The sequence below is a fragment of the Asparagus officinalis genome, chromosome 8 (genome assembly GCF_001876935.1).
Source record: "Asparagus officinalis chromosome 8, Aspof.V1, whole genome shotgun sequence".
Taxonomy (NCBI): Eukaryota; Viridiplantae; Streptophyta; class Magnoliopsida; order Asparagales; family Asparagaceae; genus Asparagus; species Asparagus officinalis.
In genome coordinates, this window is record NC_033801.1 from 114,436,876 (window position 1) to 114,457,923 (window position 21,048).

General features: G+C 35.5%; 2 protein-coding genes across 2 annotated transcripts; both read right to left on the reverse strand.

Moving 5' to 3' along the window:
- LOC109822360 (transmembrane protein 50A) lies at positions 1,705-11,680 on the reverse strand. Its single transcript, XM_020388548.1, has 4 exons — positions 11,358-11,680; positions 11,177-11,273; positions 2,322-2,474; positions 1,705-2,046 (listed from the first exon to the last, which is right to left on the reverse strand). Exons 1-4 carry the CDS (start codon positions 11,494-11,496, stop codon positions 2,010-2,012), a joined length of 426 nt encoding a protein of 141 aa, XP_020244137.1. The 5' UTR covers positions 11,497-11,680; the 3' UTR covers positions 1,705-2,009.
- On the reverse strand, positions 16,982-18,022 carry LOC109821758. Its single transcript, XM_020387918.1, has 3 exons — positions 17,735-18,022; positions 17,578-17,647; positions 16,982-17,451 (listed from the first exon to the last, which is right to left on the reverse strand). The coding sequence occupies exons 1-3, from the start codon at positions 18,020-18,022 to the stop codon at positions 16,982-16,984; spliced, it is 828 nt and encodes a 275-aa protein (XP_020243507.1).

Consider the following 21,048-nt stretch of genomic DNA (forward strand, 5'->3'; position numbering starts at 1 on the left):
TTTGAGCTGCCTTTGTCTTCCTCTCTGATCCACCACTCAAACACATCTAGCCACATCTAGCCATCTCTCTGATCCACCACTCAAACACTCAACCACATCTAAACACATCTAGCTCCGTCCGGCCACTCTCCAAATCCGCCGATCTCCAGCCACATCTGGCCATCTCTGCAGCAAGTTGTAGCGATTTCAAGCTCCCTCCCCCCATTGACTTCAGTCAACCCTTCATCAGCTCCCCCTCTGACCATCCCCACCTCAGATCCACCATCTCATCTCCCCCTTTAGCCCCCTCCAGACCCATTAGTCGGTCATGGCTCAGATCCGTCGCTCCCCATCCCCTTCGAGCCAAATGCAGCAGATTGCAGCGGGTCCATGCTTTCCCCCGCAACACCTCCCTCCACCTCTACCTCCCAAACCCTAACCCTAGTTCCAAGCTCCTCGTCATCCTCTACTTCCACGGCGGTGGCGACGGAGGATCACGACGATCAAGGTCGTCATGTGTTGGCGTTAAAAAGATTGAAGTTCTTTGTTTGCACTTTGTTTTATTAATTAATTTGATGAGGGTTTTTTTTGTAAAAAATCCCATCAGTCCTGGCCGAAACAATAACTCCGGTCAAATTTAAGGCCTATATGACGTTGGAGTCAAAAATTTATACCAATTTGACAAAACTAAAAGAAAATATACCAACATGTCACTAAGCATCTAACAAATATAACAATCTGGCCATTTTGCCGTTTCTGAAATGAGAATATAATGATGGAAACAATGACTAATATAATTACAAAACAAACAAGTTGAGTAAATAAAAAATATAAAAAGTTTATTAATATTTTCATCATTAGAATGATGTCAAATTCAAATAAATTCTATGATATGAATTCCAAAAAATTGATTGAATTAAACCTTGATCAATAGATACATAAGTAAGTTCTAATGTTAATTGCACATGCATTTGAACATGCAATACTGCTGTTATCTTTTAAATTGCTCAAACGTCCCTCAAGTCCTGAGGGTTCTTGCAAATCAGTCCCTCAAGCTAGCTACATCAATAGCTTTAAACCCAAAACCCGCTAATTAAAGTCTAAAAACCCATGAATATCGTCTTCTCCAATCCTCGAAAAATCAATTTGAACCAATTTTTGAGCAACTTGAAAATGCTTATTTATGAGCTTCTCATCATTTTATCCTAAATAGAAAGCTAAAATCACAAACATAACCATGATCAGAATCCTCAATGAATATCCAGCTAACTTAATCGTTCACTACTAAGAGAGAGAGAGAGAGAGAGAGAGAGAGAGAGAGAAGGCTTTTGAAGCTAGCTGGCTAAACCGAAGGCAAGAATAAGAGAATTTGGAGTACAGACAAAAGGTATCAAAAAAGTATGCCAATTGTTCGTAATACATTCTAACAATACAAAAATAACACCACATGGAAAAGGCTGATTAAAACATGGCAGAATCCTAATGAATTTAGCAAAATCAAACAGTTACTTAAGAAATGAGCAAGGAACAAATAGTCATCACCCTTGAACCATCCAGTTGCACCGCCAACATTGCGGATTCATGTGCAATGACTATTCCGATGAACTATAAACTACAAATGACACCAGAATATTAAAATCTCTAGACTAGTGACTACATAATCAATACATGTGTGTGTGTGTGTAATCAGCAATATAATCACACCATTGTCCAACTCAAGTATAGTTGTAGGTAGCACAAAATCATAAACTCAATTGTCGCAACTCTCTAAGGTCACAATGACAGAGAACTGTTTCAAGATTATTTAAGAGGCATTGAACATAAACTATGTGAGAAAAAGTAGCTGTGCAATCTAGAGTTACATCCACTGGACATCGACATCGTCATATACATTGAACACATCAAATGATCTGAGGAAACGAAAAGAATAAAATATGCAGTTAAACTACTTTTTCTCATGCACACATGCTTTTATAAAAGATGTTTTCACTATAAGTCGCGTCCTCTACAAGCAAAATATCGATGCGAACTCAATCTTCAGAATGACTGGTCCAGTACATGAGCCCGCTGCAAGCATTAGAAGCTCTGAATCAGACAACATATTTGAAAGGGTAAATTTGAAGATTAACCCCATCAATTTATTTATTAGCACTCAGGCCCCCTCAATTCATAAGAGAGAGGGGTGTTACGTGCAATTTATCTTTCTAAAAAGGCAATCCGAGAGTGATAGGTGCTCAGAAATGAGTTGAAGGGTGTTATCTGCTATTGAAGGTATAGATGAAGGGAGTTATCTGCAATTTACCCTATTTGATATAATCAAAAGAAAAACAAATTGAAATTACCTGATCAACACGAACACACACTGAAAGATGCCAGCAACACCGGTCCATGTAGAGGGGCCCTTATCAGTGAGTGCATCTTGCACCAGCAAGCCAACTGCACCCGCAAGAGACACAAACGATACTACATACGCAATGAATAGCCATAGCTTTATCCTGCACCACCAGTTTCAGGAGGACCAGCATCAGAATAATTATGGTTTAAATGCAATGTTCAGATAGAAACCAAGTGGCAAGGGTAAAACAACTTAGTAAAAAAGTTAAAATTAAATATTACTGAAGAGAGCCAAATGTTTTGGTTGCCATACATATCATGATTTTGTTGCATGCCATATTATTTTTATCATCAATTTATTTTTATCTTTCTGTATTTGTCATTATTATCATTATTGTTATTATGCTTTTTGAGAAACCTGCACGTTTACATCCCGGAGTTCAAAAATCTTCTCGACATGCAAATAGCAAGATCAAAATTAATACCTCCAGAAGGGAAGAACAAATAGTACCACCTAAGTTGAGCACATTTGCATGGCATATTGATACACAACAACAACAACAAAGATTTATCCCAAACTTTTGAGATCGGTTACATGAATCCTAGGCTTCCATTCAATTATGTTGATGGTTGTCTCCTCCACTAAGTTAAAACTTATCACATCTTTCTTAACAGTTCACCAAGTTATTTAGGCTTATCTCTGGTCCTTCTTTCTCCATCAATAATAATCTTATCAATTCTCCCAATTGGTGCACAAGCCTCTGTTACACATGACCAAACCATCTCGTAATGATTCTTTCTCACTGCTTAAGCTAACTTGCAAGCCATATCAACGCATCATGAGTATAGTCAGATAATTGTTATCATGGTAAAGTCCCCAGCCATGGAAGAAGCTCCCACAAAAGACATCAGTAGTAGCTTCAGTTCATAAAGAACTTTACTACATAAAAAACGTGCATCAACACATAACAACATACTAATTCAAAAATCTTCTCGAGATGTTAACAGCGAGATCAAAATTAATAACTCCAGAAGGGAAGAAAAAATAGTACCACCTAAGCTAAGCTCACTTGCATGCCATATCAAAGCATCATAATTATAGTCTCAAGTAATGGTTACCATGGTAAAGTTATCACTAGAAAGAAGACCCATCACCCTTGCTTGGATAATGAAAGAACAACTGCAACTCTACAAACATAAATCGGTTTTCCACCAGTGATGTTTTTGAAGGACAAGACTAAATACACATCAAAACTTCCATAACTAAGTCTTGACCTACATAAGAAACTGATGGAGGTTTGGAGATGGCAGAAACTGTAAATTTGAAGTCTATACGTGTTTGAACCCGATTTCTCCCCAAGAATTCCTACAAACATAAATCGGTTTTCCACCAGTGATGTTTTTGAAGGACAAGACTAAATACACATCAAAACTTCCATAACTAAGTCTTGACCTACATAAGAGTGATGTTTTTGAAGGACAAGACTAAATACACATCAAAACTTCCATAACTAAGTCTTGACCTACATAAGAAACTGATGGAGGTTTGGAGATGGCAGAAACTGTAAATTTGAAGTCTATACGTGTTTGAACCCGATTTCTCCCCAAGAATTCCTACAAACATAAATCGGTTTTCCACCAGTGATGTTTTTGAAGGACAAGACTAAATACACATCAAAACTTCCATAACTAAGTCTTGACCTACATAAGATACTGATGGAGGTTTGGAGATGGCAGAAACTGTAAATTTGAAGTCTATACGTGGTTGAACCCGATTTCTCCCCAAGAATTCCTACTTATTTAATCCATGCATTATGCTAATGGAAATAATTTTGAACAGATCAATTGTTTTTGTACCCTAACATGAAATAACGCCTACTGCTAATGAACAACATTCTAATGAGCATATAACTAGGAGAATCTTGTGATGGAGTTCAGATCAACACTGACAACACACTTACTATCCCCATTTTGGAAGTTAGAACTAGAAATTGACATATCAAAATCGACAGCACTATAAAATTGCTATGTATTCTGAATACTGTCGACACATAAACAATATATCTATGCATTAATACAAAACACAAATGAACAAGTCAAAACTTGGTTAGCTGTGTATTAATAGGATGTGCACTTGTATTATTACCTAGGAAAGGTTTGATCCCAACATAATCCTTAATCGCCTATCATGTGTCATCTAAAGAAAGGTATTTGAATAACAAAGTTGGACATAAGCATCCCAGTATATAAAAAAAAGTTTCAGCTAATATATGCATCATTGAACATAAATCATGAAACTCTACAAAAACGGAGAGCAATATAATTCGAGGTGGCCACACTTTTCTCAGTTTCATTGAGTTGGAAGTAGAGAATAGGGATTATGAGCAGGGGCAAACACAAAGGGGGCAGAGGGGTGCCATCCCCCACCCCACCCCCCCTCAGATTTTGGTTTTTTTATTTTACATACATATAGTTTTATATATAAGTTTTGCGGGCTAATTAAGTTAAAAACCTAATTGGATAACAGCCTCATTTATGTCCATGTACCCAAACCAAATAACCCAATCCCTCAAACTTATTGACAAAATACCACACCGAAAAGAAATCTAAAATCCCAAATCGCAATTCTCTAGACCTTGTTTACGAAATACTCAAATGGCAAAATTTAATCTCTTTCTCCAACTTCTCATCTTCAGAGAATGTCATTTCTTCTCAACTCCTCATTCAGAGCAATCAACAATGTAACCTGGAAAGTCTAAAACCTATTTTATTCTTGTTGATTTAGACAATCTTTCTTCTTATCAATTTATCTTTCAATTGATTGGTGCTACTATTGTGACTTTGATTTGTTAATTTTTATCTAAATATTGAGGATTCTGTTCCCTCCGAACATAACAATGTTTTTTTTTCCCCTTTGAGTGTTGATTTGCTCCCAAGTCTTACACTCTAACAGTTCAGGATAATAAATTTTTGAATCTTTACATTAATTGTTTGAGGCTAATTAATTTTTCTAAGATGAGAGAATATTTTTATGTATTGAAACATGATCTAAAGGAAGTTTTAGTTTTGCTTGATTTATGTATGCAACACATATTACTTTTTCTTTTTGTCATTTACATCTTTAAATAATATAGAAATCCCGTAAAACCCGTTGGCCTCATATTTATGAGCCTACTCCCTAATCTTGTTTTGATGATTACAAAAAATTCCTAACGTCGTTTGTCTAGTGTTTATGTTTTCTCATTAGGTATTCTAGACAAATATCGAAGTCGGAGGTTGGTTGGATTGAGCCTACACGAACACATCAAAAGGAGGTTGGCGGAATAGTGGATTGAAGCAATACAATTCAAGTCAAATATCCAATATCAAGCTTCATCCGCAAAGTTTACCAAGACGAGCTCAATTGAAGATCAAGATTGCTTGGGTATAGTTTTTATAGTTTAGGGTTTATACTTATGTGTTAATACTTAGCTCAATCTTATACACACATGCACATTTTGGTTTTATAATTTTCAAGTTTGAATATGAAACAAATTTACTTATTTATATACATACATACATGTTTCATATTTATCATTTTTAATTTTGGTAAACAATGTGTTTAGCCACATAAACATGAAAACTCAATACACATATATAAATATATTTTCATGTTTATATGTGCTTAAGATGATTTCATTAATCAACAAGTTTAATGAAATCATGTTTATTTGCAACAATATATGTTTATGGATTAAAGACTCTATTACACCATTTTATATCTTTTCCTAAGTCCTTTAATCCATTCAAAATGAATATGCAAGTTTGTTTGTCAAAAACATGTGTTGTTAAGATTTCATGTTTTGGTCCTTCTTTCTCCATCAATAATAATCTTATCAATTCTCCCAATTGGTGCACAAGCCTCTGTTACACATGACCAAACCATCTCGTAATGATTCTTTCTCACTGCTTAAGCTAACTTGCAAGCCATATCAACGCATCATGAGTATAGTCAGATAATTGTTATCATGGTAAAGTCCCCAGCCATGGAAGAAGCTCCCACAAAAGACATCAGTAGTAGCTTCAGTTCATAAAGAACTTTACTACATAAAAAACGTGCATCAACACATAACAACATACTAATTCAAAAATCTTCTCGAGATGTTAACAGCGAGATCAAAATTAATAACTCCAGAAGGGAAGAAAAAATAGTACCACCTAAGCTAAGCTCACTTGCATGCCATATCAAAGCATCATAATTATAGTCTCAAGTAATGGTTACCATGGTAAAGTTATCACTAGAAAGAAGACCCATCACCCTTGCTTGGATAATGAAAGAACAACTGCAACTCTACAAACATAAATCGGTTTTCCACCAGTGATGTTTTTGAAGGACAAGACTAAATACACATCAAAACTTCCATAACTAAGTCTTGACCTACATAAGAAACTGATGGAGGTTTGGAGATGGCAGAAACTGTAAATTTGAAGTCTATACGTGTTTGAACCCGATTTCTCCCCAAGAATTCCTACAAACATAAATCGGTTTTCCACCAGTGATGTTTTTGAAGGACAAGACTAAATACACATCAAAACTTCCATAACTAAGTCTTGACCTACATAAGATACTGATGGAGGTTTGGAGATGGCAGAAACTGTAAATTTGAAGTCTATACGTGGTTGAACCCGATTTCTCCCCAAGAATTCCTACTTATTTAATCCATGCATTATGCTAATGGAAATAATTTTGAACAGATCAATTGTTTTTGTACCCTAACATGAAATAACGCCTACTGCTAATGAACAACATTCTAATGAGCATATAACTAGGAGAATCTTGTGATGGAGTTCAGATCAACACTGACAACACACTTACTATCCCCATTTTGGAAGTTAGAACTAGAAATTGACATATCAAAATCGACAGCACTATAAAATTGCTATGTATTCTGAATACTGTCGACACATAAACAATATATCTATGCATTAATACAAAACACAAATGAACAAGTCAAAACTTGGTTAGCTGTGTATTAATAGGATGTGCACTTGTATTATTACCTAGGAAAGGTTTGATCCCAACATAATCCTTAATCGCCTATCATGTGTCATCTAAAGAAAGGTATTTGAATAACAAAGTTGGACATAAGCATCCCAGTATATAAAAAAAAGTTTCAGCTAATATATGCATCATTGAACATAAATCATGAAACTCTACAAAAACGGAGAGCAATATAATTCGAGGTGGCCACACTTTTCTCAGTTTCATTGAGTTGGAAGTAGAGAATAGGGATTATGAGCAGGGGCAAACACAAAGGGGGCAGAGGGGTGCCATCCCCCACCCCACCCCCCCTCAGATTTTGGTTTTTTTATTTTACATACATATAGTTTTATATATAAGTTTTGCGGGCTAATTAAGTTAAAAACCTAATTGGATAACAGCCTCATTTATGTCCATGTACCCAAACCAAATAACCCAATCCCTCAAACTTATTGACAAAATACCACACCGAAAAGAAATCTAAAATCCCAAATCGCAATTCTCTAGACCTTGTTTACGAAATACTCAAATGGCAAAATTTAATCTCTTTCTCCAACTTCTCATCTTCAGAGAATGTCATTTCTTCTCAACTCCTCATTCAGAGCAATCAACAATGTAACCTGGAAAGTCTAAAACCTATTTTATTCTTGTTGATTTAGACAATCTTTCTTCTTATCAATTTATCTTTCAATTGATTGGTGCTACTATTGTGACTTTGATTTGTTAATTTTTATCTAAATATTGAGGATTCTGTTCCCTCCGAACATAACAATGTTTTTTTTTCCCCTTTGAGTGTTGATTTGCTCCCAAGTCTTACACTCTAACAGTTCAGGATAATAAATTTTTGAATCTTTACATTAATTGTTTGAGGCTAATTAATTTTTCTAAGATGAGAGAATATTTTTATGTATTGAAACATGATCTAAAGGAAGTTTTAGTTTTGCTTGATTTATGTATGCAACACATATTACTTTTTCTTTTTGTCATTTACATCTTTAAATAATATAGAAATCCCGTAAAACCCGTTGGCCTCATATTTATGAGCCTACTCCCTAATCTTGTTTTGATGATTACAAAAAATTCCTAACGTCGTTTGTCTAGTGTTTATGTTTTCTCATTAGGTATTCTAGACAAATATCGAAGTCGGAGGTTGGTTGGATTGAGCCTACACGAACACATCAAAAGGAGGTTGGCGGAATAGTGGATTGAAGCAATACAATTCAAGTCAAATATCCAATATCAAGCTTCATCCGCAAAGTTTACCAAGACGAGCTCAATTGAAGATCAAGATTGCTTGGGTATAGTTTTTATAGTTTAGGGTTTATACTTATGTGTTAATACTTAGCTCAATCTTATACACACATGCACATTTTGGTTTTATAATTTTCAAGTTTGAATATGAAACAAATTTACTTATTTATATACATACATACATGTTTCATATTTATCATTTTTAATTTTGGTAAACAATGTGTTTAGCCACATAAACATGAAAACTCAATACACATATATAAATATATTTTCATGTTTATATGTGCTTAAGATGATTTCATTAATCAACAAGTTTAATGAAATCATGTTTATTTGCAACAATATATGTTTATGGATTAAAGACTCTATTACACCATTTTATATCTTTTCCTAAGTCCTTTAATCCATTCAAAATGAATATGCAAGTTTGTTTGTCAAAAACATGTGTTGTTAAGATTTCATGTTTTGGACTAGTTTTGCAAAATGAAGAGTTTTCACAATTGGGAGATGCAATTTAAAAAATTCTTTTTGTAAGATGTTCATTTTCATGTTTATAATTATTTTCTAAAATTTTATATTTTTTAGAATTTATTTGCTATTTTTTAAGACACTTCAATACTCAGTTTTCATACATGAACAATGTCTGTGCATGTTTATAAGTCGACTTATGTACTGTAGCAAGTTGACTTATGAACTACTCTAGGATTTGCATTTTACTTCTGCCGAGTCGACTCATAAAAGCTATAAGTCGACTTATGCCTTTTTATAAGTCGACTTATGTTTGTTTTTCAGCCTGTAACGGCTAGTTATAAGTCGACTTATGTTTGTTTTTCAGCCTGTAACGGCTAGTTATAAGTCGACTTATACACTTTAGCAAGTCGACTTACAACACTATAACGGCTAGTTTTTCTAGATTTTTAGGTTTTCGTTTTTTATCTTTTTCCTCGATTTTCTCTTGGTTTTGAGGCTTGTTTTATGATCCTATATATACTTCATACCCTCTAACTTCTGAGGGTAATCAAGAAGAGTTTTCAACAAGTTTAAAATGGTGTTTAAGTTTTGTTTAAGTGAGTTTTTACAAGTTTATTTTGTGAAGAAAGTTTCACAAGAGGAGAAGCTCATCTCATTGATTTTGTGCTTCAATTTCATCTATATCTCTCTCTCTTGTTATTCATTAGAGAAGTTTTCTTAACTCATCTTCTAGCTATTTATTATTTTGTCTATTATATATTTGAGCTAGATTGAATTGAGTTAAATTTTATTTTACTCTTTGTTTACACACCCACAATCATATTGAGCTTTTAGTATTTCATACATTGTATTATTTGGGTTGTGGTGAGTGTTACATAGAGTGTGAGCTTAATTGAGTTCTCATCTTGTTTAGAGAACAAACAATTTATATTTGTGTTTTATTGTGAGAAACACTTTGTAATACACTTGTACACCGAGAGGAGTGTGTGGTGAGAGACGTTGTCGATTCCAAGAAGAGTGGCGTCGGTAGTAAAGCCTAGAAAGAGGTTGTAAATCCGAACACTTGAGAAAGATGACACGGGCTAAGCCAACACTCAGAGGGTGTAGAGTGTGATTGCAAGAGTGTGAGTTGTGAAAGCTTTCGGTGAGCTAGAAAACCGATTGTGCGGTGTAAACGTTTTGGACGAACGTCGAAAACCCGTTGTGATAATGGATTCTCCCCGGGAGTGGGGAGCGGTGACGTAGGTCGGAAGAACCGAACTCCGTGATCATATTATTTGTTTGTCTCATTGCGCACTATCTCTTTTGTTTAGTAGTTCATGTTTATACCGCCCTTGTTTAATTCCATATACTTGCTCATATCTCATTGAATATCATACTTGCAAGAGTTTATAATTAATAAGTTTTAAATTGACATTAATATCGGATTAGATTAGCACATACCCTATTCACCCCCTCTAGGGTACTTCCATTAATGCTTGTCTCTATGTTGATCATTTGCTTTATTGTTTATACATCCCTAGTCCATTTTTGGAGTATATGCATATTATAGACAGTTCCCTTTTATTAAATAAATCATTCTTCTTTATTTTGTTATTGTTTGAAATAAATTTCAACGGTGTAATTTATAGTATCGTCAATTTGTTAGGTTTCAAAAAGATTAAAGTTTATAGTTTGTAACCAATCCCAAATTACAAAAATTATCTAATATTCATATGCCCAGACTTGACAAGAACAAGAAAGTCAACAATTTATTCACTTATTGAAAGATTGAATAGGCTTGTGCTTACTCTTTCTTGTGCTTACTCTTTCTGTATCAATGGCAACTAGAACGAGCGTTCTTGATCATGAATATAGTGAAGACAAAACATTGGAACAAAGGGGAAATTTAATTCTTGAATGATTCCTTGATATTGTACATAGAAAAAGAAATTGCTAAGCTATTTAGTGTGAATTCAATCATAGACGAATTTAGCTCAAAGAAAGAACGTCGACCACAACTTGGTTTGAAATTGCTTGAACTAATTGTCACTCAAATAAAAAAAAGGATTTGAACAGCACAAAAGCAAATTATTTGCCAAGAAAATAAATTTTGAGATAATTTCGAAGGCAGAATCAAACCTCCACTCAGAATCGCCATAGGGAGAGTAGTAATCATAACCAATATCCTCTTTCTTCACGCAATTGAACATTAAAGCCGCTAGAGACGCAAAGATTCCTTAAAACCCATCCAAATTTGTTAGAAACCCTAAAAATAACAATTCGAGAGGAAAATGGGGCCAAATTTAGGGTTTGAGGGTACCGGGGAGGTAGTGGAGGAAGGAGACCTTGACGGAGCTGCAGACGACGGCGTCGACCCAGAACCACCACCCGGCGCCGAACACGGCCCCAGCGAGGCCCGGGCCCATGATCTCCCACATCAACACACAATTGTTGTCCATAATTTTATTATTTTATGATAAGAATCAACTTGTATCTCCTCTTTCTTTCTTTCTTTTTTCCCCTTCTTCTTCTTTCTCGATCGATCGAGGTATTGATCTTGATTGCGCGCTGAGTAGTAGGGTTTTCTGTGAAGTATTTTGCTCAGGACTCCTTCGTAGTCGCTAAACAAATTGGGACCCCAATGGTGGTGTCACCTAATTGCAAAGAGATTCCTGTAGTTTTTAATTTTTTATTTGGCAAAGTCTTTTGTAGTTTTACTTGTTGTAAATAGTCCTTCTGAGTGAATTTTTAACTTTTAAATTATTAAAAATTTTGAGGAGTCGGATCGATCCCCTATAGTTCTATTGATGAGGATAAACACCCAATCGCTAATTTTTTTAAACTTTTAAAAAAGTTAAAAAAGTTCTGTTGTAATATACTAAAGAAATGAAAGAAGAGACAAGAGACAAGAGAAGAAGAGAAATTGTAATCTTTTATTCAACCCTATTCCATTTCCATTCATCGTACAATTTATAGATACATGATGGAATACAAAAGGGCATGAAATTAATAGTCCACATACAAAGTAATGTCCACATACATTTTGTCTTTTAGGTTTCCACAAAATGTCACTTAGATTTCAACACTCCCCCTTGGACATTACTTCAAAATGTCAATGCCTCGTTAAAAACCTCGCTAGAAAAACCCAGTGGGATAAAAACTAGTCGAGGAAAAGAGTACACGACATTAGTAGATTCTTGTTACATTAGTTGCATCATTAAAAACATTTAACTAAGAAAACTCTGTGGGACAAAACTTAGTAAATGGAAAAAGAGTACAACTATAGATCTTCGGGATCCAAACTTGTGTTGCATTAGTTGCCTCATTAAAAACCTTTAGCTAAGAAAACCCTGTGGGACAAAACTTAGCAAAAGGAAAAAAGAGTACAACTATAGTCCTTCAAGGTACAATCTTCAGGATTGCATTGAAATTCGCTCCCCTGATGATGACAATCTTCTGAGTCTATGCTAAAAAAAACCCAGTGGGACAAAACTTAGTGAAAAGGGGCAAATTATGATAATAGACCTTCAGGGCCCAATCTTCAGGATTGTTCTTTAAGAATTTGCTCCCCCTGAAGAAGATAGTCTTTTGAGCCTATGCATATTGTGAACATATTTCTCATAAGTTGACGTAGCTCCCCCTGAAGAAGATAGTCTTTTGAGCCTATGCATATTGTGAACATATTTCTCATAAGTTGACGTATGCATAGATTTAGTGATCAAATCTGCAAGATTGTCACTTGAGCGAACTTTTTCGATGGTGATTTCACCATTCTTTTGGAGCTCATGTGGATAAAAGAATTTTGGCGTAATATATTTTGTCATGGCGTAATTGTCATGGTTCCTTTTGGAGCTGCATTGTCCTCATAAAGGACAGTGGGGGGAATATCATCTTTCGCTAGACCACACGAACCACAAATATGTCATATCAACGATCTTAATCATACACATTCTCGTGAGGTCTCATATAAAGCGATAATCTCTGAGTGGTTAGAAGAAGTAGTCACCATGATCTGCTTAACAGACCTCCAAGAAATGACAGTACCACCACAGAGAAAAACATAACCAGTCTAGGATCTGGCATTATGGGGATCAGATATGTAGCCAGCGTCCTAATAGCCCACCAATGTCATATCTTGGTTTCTTTTATAGAATAGTCCAAGATCTTTTGTACCTTGAAGATAGTTGTAGGCATCGAAAATTGCCTATAGGTCTCCACGAACAGCTCAGTGTTAAGGAACGACGATGAACATCACTATCCGGTTCACAGGAGTTCGATTGATGTCGATGAACGATTGAAGTGAATCGACGAACTACGTGAACTAACGAAGGCACGGGTTAATCAGGAGCCCCGCGATGTTTACAAAAGAAACAATGTCCTTCGTGTCTCATTCATTCAACAGATGATCTAACCATCGGAACTGATAGAACTCATCGTCAACTTTCCAACGCATTTCGAATCACTCAAATCCGAGTTCGGACGAAGAATTTACAGCGGAAGTGGATGAATACACCTCAATGGAGTGTCTCGGACCAACGAGACACCCTACGGTGTCTCGGCTAAGGCCGAGGATCAAGGGGAGACACCCTAGGTTGTCTCGGATCAAGTGGAGACACCCTAGGGTGTCTCCAAGTCAGATTTGGGCCTTAAGATTGTTTTAACCGCTCCGCAACCCCTCAAGCCTATAAATACAAACCTTAGGCCTCATTTTTCGAGATCTGGAATTTTGGAGATTAGGCGAAGTCCTACCGGATTGAAGACTGAAGGTGCACGGATTTCAGAGAGGAGGAGGAAAGATCGGATCCAGTTCTTCAACGCAAGAGAGAGAGATTCGTCAGATCTACAGTTTCCCGGATCCGTTCCTTAAGATTATCCTGTTGTGGTAATCTTAAGAAGAGTGATTATCTCGCTTCGCCGAGATAAGAGCTACGATTTCTCGATCCCTTCGCGGATAGACGAAGCTCTGTCCAATTTTTCAGCAATCAGATCTGATCGACGGTGGTCCACGGATAAACCCCGGCACAGGCAAAGATCCCACGCAAGCAGAAGACTGATAAACGATCTCTGCGTTTGTTTGATAATGTTGTAAACTTTTTTTGTTTTCATTATGTAAAAGTCTTATAAAAAGACTGCTTTTTGTATTCGTTGTAAACGTCTGAAGTTTGTAATGAATTTCCCAATGAAACAAGCAACTTTCTCCGCAAACAAACTGACGACCACAGTGGGAGCCAACAGCTTCGCTGCCGAAGCTGTCGTGCCGCAGCCGACGATCAAGATCCCGGTGCTCGAAGAGGTCGAATATGAATTCGACCAGCAAAAATTCGAGGAGTATGTCTCCTCCTCCTCCTCCAAATCTGCCTCTCCTTGCAGGTGCAGGAAGGCCTCCTCCTCCCAGAAGATCCGTCGGTCTCTAGATCTGAAGAACCAAGAAATCGATCTCCCCATAGCCGATGCTACAGTCATACCTTGCAACGGTCCGCCGGCACCCAATGAGACCAGATCTGCAGATCTGAACTCCTTCACGATTAAGGAGTCAATTGCTGAAGGCGCGCCAACTCTATCAAAGAGGGCACGTCAAAGGAAACGCCAACGCCTCGCGCGCTAATTCGCCAAGGCTTTGGATCAGGTGGATGGACTCCATTACCAAGCAGATCTGGAATTTTGGAGATTAGGCGAAGCCCTGCCGAATTGAAGACTGAAGGTGCACGGATTTCAGAGAGGAGGAGGAGAGATCGGATCCAGTTCTTCAGCGCAAGAGAGAGAGATTCGTCAGATCTATAGTTTCCCGGATCTGTTCCTTAAGATTATCCTGTTGTGGTAATCTTAAGAAGAGTGATTATCTCGCTTCGCCGAGATAAGAGATACGATTTTTCGATCCCTTCGCGGATAGACGAAGCTCTGCCCAATTTTTCAGCAATCAGATCTGATCGACGGTGGTCCACGGATAAACCCGGCACATGCAAAGATCCCACGCAAGCAGAAGACCAATAAACGATCTCTGCGTTTGTTTGATAAAGTTGTAAACTTTTTTTTTTGTTTTCATTGTGTAAAAGTCTTATAAAAAGACTGATTTTTGTATTCGTTGTAAACGTCTGAAGTTTGTAATGAATTTCCCAATGAAACAAGCAACTTTCTCCGCAAACAATAGTGAAGGAAATGTTTAACACCATTTCATTGCTTCCTTATAGGATAAGCACTATACCTTGCTAGCAAGTTCACCGCAAATGCAATATCAGGCTTGGTGCAATTTGCGAGATAAAGAAGTGCTCCAATGGTGCTCAGATAGGGAACTTCTGGCCCTAACATTTCTTTATTATCTTCTTTGGGTTTAAATGAGTCTTTATCCACTTCGAGGGACCGGACGACCATTGATGTGCTTAGTGGAAAATCTTTCCAAAAACCTTTTTCACGTAGGTTGACTGGTGTAGAAAAATTCCTTCTGGGAAAATGCTCGATTTGCAGGTCGAGACAAAACTTGGTTTTTCCCAAGTTTTTTTTATTTCAAACTCCGTCTTTAGGCATGAGCTAGCTTCTGTAAGCTCCTTGTGCGTTCCAATAACATTTATATCATTAATATAGACTGATATAATACAGAAATCATTTTCGAATTTTTTTATAAACACACAAGGGCAGACATCATTATTTGCATATCTCCTCTTCAGGAGGAACTTAGTTGGTTATATTCAGTCGTATAACGACCTTTATAATTTAATGTTATACATGTTACGATTCTTGTTTTCTCTTAATTTAAGAATTTTAAGTCCATCAGGGACTTTCATATAAAAATATTAGCGTCTAATGACTCATATAAAAATGTAGTCATGACGTACATATACTGCATATATCTGCCATATGTATTAACTTGCGGAACATAATACAATCACTAATAGGAGAATATTTTACATCCCTTGTCATTTCCCTTAACAATTGGATTTGGCCGTTTCGCATCTCCAGTATTGTGATTATCAAGTGCACGTGCAATTTACTGGAGATTCCATCTTCAGGATGAACCTCTTCTGGAGGTTATGGGAGTGACTGTCTTTCTATATATATAATTTAGTTTGCCGCGGACTTTTATCTTTTACACTAACATGTTTTATATGCTTCTGGCACAATATGCTTCTGGCATACCAAATCATTAATGATATATTCAACATGAATATGGGGCTTAGTCACTCTTTTCTTGGCAGATTATCATGTGAACTTATGGTTTAGTTTGACTATTACGTGGATATAAATATTGAAGATCTTTTTCACCAATGGAATTTCTTGACATTATTTTGTATTTTGGGCACTAATCTCCCCCTAATGTCGAGAATTGATCTTCAATAATAATGCAATCAGCGTACTAAATTATAAATTGATCTCCTAACATGGGCCATAGGTACTAAATTATTGACGGAGTTTCATAAATAATGTATGTACCTTCACCGAGGTCCCATAGAGGTACGCTATGGTGGTGATATAGAAACATGGACTGCAAATAAATAATACGCAGATGGGAAATGTTTTGCTTCTACACCACGTATTAGATAAAGGGGGAAAATTGTGATATGCAGTTGGTCGGATTTGGTTTGAATGCCCCATTTAATTTAAGAAAATCCGACGAATCAAATTTTGCCCAAGATGACCCAATCGCTCATGCCAGAGTTTAAAAGAATTTGGGTCCCTAAATCTTAAATTCATCGCAACATGGTGTATTTTAGGTCGGATATATGTATAGTACAACCCTGAGGAGAAAGATGGAAACTTCTCCATAACTATGTATTAGATAAAGGGGAATAATCATTTAAACAAAACCCATACAAACTTGAAATTGTCTTACAAAAAACATGCAAAATAAGTCTCGAAAAATTCCAAATTATCTTAACAAAAGTAACTAGAACATGTCTAAAAAACGAAATAGACTAATAAAACATGCATAGATAGTGATAAATAACATGATCAGTCCTGGTCATCAAAATCATCAAGCTCCATCTTCAATAAGTCATCATCGTCCAGATTCAGGTTATCATCATAATTGTCATCTTTTAGGGCCATGTTTGCTTCAGGCAAACTGGCATGATGTTTTTCACCTTGTTTTGACTTCCCCTTTGAGTCCTTCATCATTCTCTGATAGGCCTCAACCAAATGTTTCGGTGTACGACATGTGTGAGACCAGTGGTCCTCACATCCACATCGATAGCAAGCTTGCTTGTTATTAGCAACCTGTTGATGAGAGTTAGGCTTGTTTGAAGGAGATCTATCCTTGTTCTGACCCTTGCCACGGTCCTGAAGACCATAAGCATTGCGACGACCACGACCTCTACCACCACAATAAGACCCGCGACCACGTCCACGACCTCTACCATGTCCACGTCCATGAGTATTACTCTGATTTGTGGCATGTGCTTTAGGCACAGTTTGTGAACCAACTGGTCATGAATTATGGTTTCGCATCAGAAGTTAGTTGTGTTTCTCTGCAACTAGTAACACAGAGATCAATTCAGAGTGTTTTGAATAGTTTTTGGTCCTGTACTGCTGCTGGAGTATAAGATTACTTGCATGGAATGTAAAGAGGGTCTTTTCAATCAATTCATCCTCTGTAATGTTCTGCTTACAGAGCTTCAGCTGTGAGACAATGCAGTGGAGAGTTGAATTGTATTCAGTTACGGATTTAAAATCCTGAAATCGCAAGTTCAACTAATCATACTGTGCTTGCAGAAGCATAATAGTCGTCTGTTGGTCAAAGCGATCCTTTAGGGATTGCCAGAGAATAGCAGGATCTTTTTCAGTAAGGTACTCATTTTTCAGGTCTTTGTTGAGATGATGACGAAGAAAAATTAATGCCTTTGCCTTCTGGGCAGAGGTGCTCTGAGAAGCTGGATCAATAGTGCTGCTTAAATCACAAGAATCTATGTAGATTTCAACATCCAAGGCCAAAGTCAAGTAGTTGCTGCCATCAACGGCAAGCTCAACAAATGCCCTTTTGGATATGTCAGACATTTTTCAGAAATGCTATAATTATCAAAAGAAGATATATCAATCCACCAAATTTATAAAATATTACACTATACAATATGTGCATACAAACAGAAGTGAATAAATAAAGGAGCCACAGTGCATGCCTCTGTTCTAATTAGCTAGGACAAGTGATCAATCAACAGAAGGTGTGCATTTGTAAATTGTATTAAACCAGACTGCATGAAATCAACATATAGTAAATAGTTTATATGCAGTTTATGTGCTTATGTCTGCAACATGTTCTTATCCAGATAGTCAAAAAAAATGGGGGAACTGTAATAAAGAAGAGCTCTGCCATCTAGAAAATTATAGGCTTGTTCCATGCAGTTTGATCATGAGCACATTCTTTTGTTGCTAATTACCAAGCACCTGTTCTCCATTATACCTTAACATCATTGTAAATGAGAAACTAGCATTAACGTGTTTCTGCTGTGTGAAGAAATCAAACCTATCTTCTATTTCTTCAACAACTGTAGGAAATTATTTTACACGGAGATTTACATTGTGGCTTCAATGCTGAGGGCAAGTGTGACAGAACTTCCTTATGATAATTGATATACTTAATAACCATAGTGGTATAAAATGATAAAAAAAATTTGAGGCATAATTAACAATATCAAGTTACAAGTTACCGTATTCAACATCCATAATTGGGTAGACCTAATACCAAAAATGCCCTAGTTTAATAACAACTAGGATTTAGCCCATACGATGCACAGATTAGTGATTTTTTAACGCATATTGCGTACCTTTAGTGTTCTTTGTTTATGCATATTACATAAACCTGTGTGTTTATATACAAAGTCATGTATTTATTGATTATAGGAGACCGTGATTAGATCTTTCATATGAGTTTGATTTCATACATAAAAACAAGGTCAAATGTAAATATCATGGAGGATAACCAATTATACTTGAATATTGGAGGAAACATCAGGCTAAGCAGCATATGGGAATACAATAGTAAGAAGCCTAAAATATAGCTCATCCTAAAATATAATAAATTAACCAGGCCATCCTAAAATATAGCTCATGCTATAAGTGAATTCTAAAAAGTAGTGTATAACCGTTTCCAGATAAATATATTCTAAGTTCTAAATAAAGTGTAATCAATCAACAGATCTAGGTGACATACATAGAAAGAAGCCTGCAGACAAGTACATATTTGGGGAACTATAAAAAAAATATAGATCACGTAAGAAGGGAATTTAATAGAATGACTTCCGCATCAAGTACAGATCACCTTACTAACATTAACATATAGGATAGAACATAATTCGAATCAATTAACATACAAGAACATAATTCGAATCAATTAACATACAATCTGTATGCATTTCCTTCTACAAGACCAGTTATGAGAATGTCCAACGAGGAATACATAGCTGGTAAATCTATTTTCTTTAAAAAAATAGATTACATGTCTACTTCACTGATAAAACTAGTGATGCATACGGAAAATATATCTTAGGTTAAAAAAATAGATTACATGTCTACTTCACTGATAAAACTAGTGATGCATACGGAAAATATATCTTAGGTTAAATTAACCCAAAACGTACATCAACTTGAAATCATACTAAAGATACAATATCATAACTCATACTAAAAAAAAACATTTGCAGTTATACAACCAGTTAGTTACCTCAAGTAAGCACAAAATGATTTAATAACATATTAAACCAAAGAATTGCATATCATACTGGACATAATTATAATTATTCGACGGAAAGCTTGATATCATGTAAATAGACAAAGGCCGAATGTATTATTACCTTGCAGAAGATGTACACCTAAAAAATCTATTACTACGAACCGATAATCACGAACCGGCTAGAGCCACTCATGCTAATAACGTGTTGTAATATACTAAAGAAATGAAAGAAGAGACAAGAGACAAGAGAAGAAGAGAAATTGTAATCTTTTATTCAACCCTATTCCATTTCCATTCATCGTACAATTTATAGATACATGATGGAATACAAAATGGCATGAAATTAATAGTCCACATACAAAGTAATGTCCACATATATTTTGTCTTTTAGGTTTCCACAAAATGTCACTTAGATTTCAACACACTATATCGTGTAATCGCACTTGGGTCAATAATATTGGGAGTCTATTCGCAACGAGTAGAACTAAAGAGGGTCTACTCACAACTATAGATAGACTCTTTACAACTGGGTGATACAACAAGGGGTATGTTCATAATTAATCCTAATTATTTTACTACTAGTTTTTGTCATTACTAGTTTTTACACACGTGCAATGCACGTGATTTAATATCATGATTAAGTATTTTTGGCAGTTTGTGCTAATTTTTTTCTTTAAACTCTTACATCCCGATTTTTTTTATGTTTGTTTAAATGGGATACACCCAATTTAAATTTTCAAGTTGATATTTGAATTGACAAAAAACAAATATAATTTAAAAATAATTTGAATTTTCATATTATTTTTTACCGATATGAAACTAAGCTTTATTTGAAAAAGTATAGCATTGCAAAGTAAAAAAATATTAAAATAGTGTTATACAAGGAAGGTGAATATTTAAAACCAATATGGCAAAATGATTGATTTAAAGTATGTTAAAACGATGCAAAAGAGAATATAAAGTTTATTCCTAATCATTGATAGACTTCATAAAAAAATATAAATTAAAGATTAATGCTAACTCTAGTATACTTTTATATGATAAAAACATCCACATAAGAATATAAAAGTACTAAAAAAATTCATGAAACTCCCTTCTAAAGATTCCTAATTTCACTCAAAATAATTAAACTATTCTATAAAATATTCATAAAATATTATTTTTATTTTTTCTATTTTATTTTTTATTGAGTTAAGATCAATCCTTCTTCAGGTTTATCATTTATCATTTCTCGGACAATTCTAGAGTATGTATTCATCATCTACATCAATTGTGACATCAAGCTAATTTTGTATTTATTATGCTAATATCTTTCCTAGGCTCGTTAATTTTTTATCATCTCATTTAACTTTAC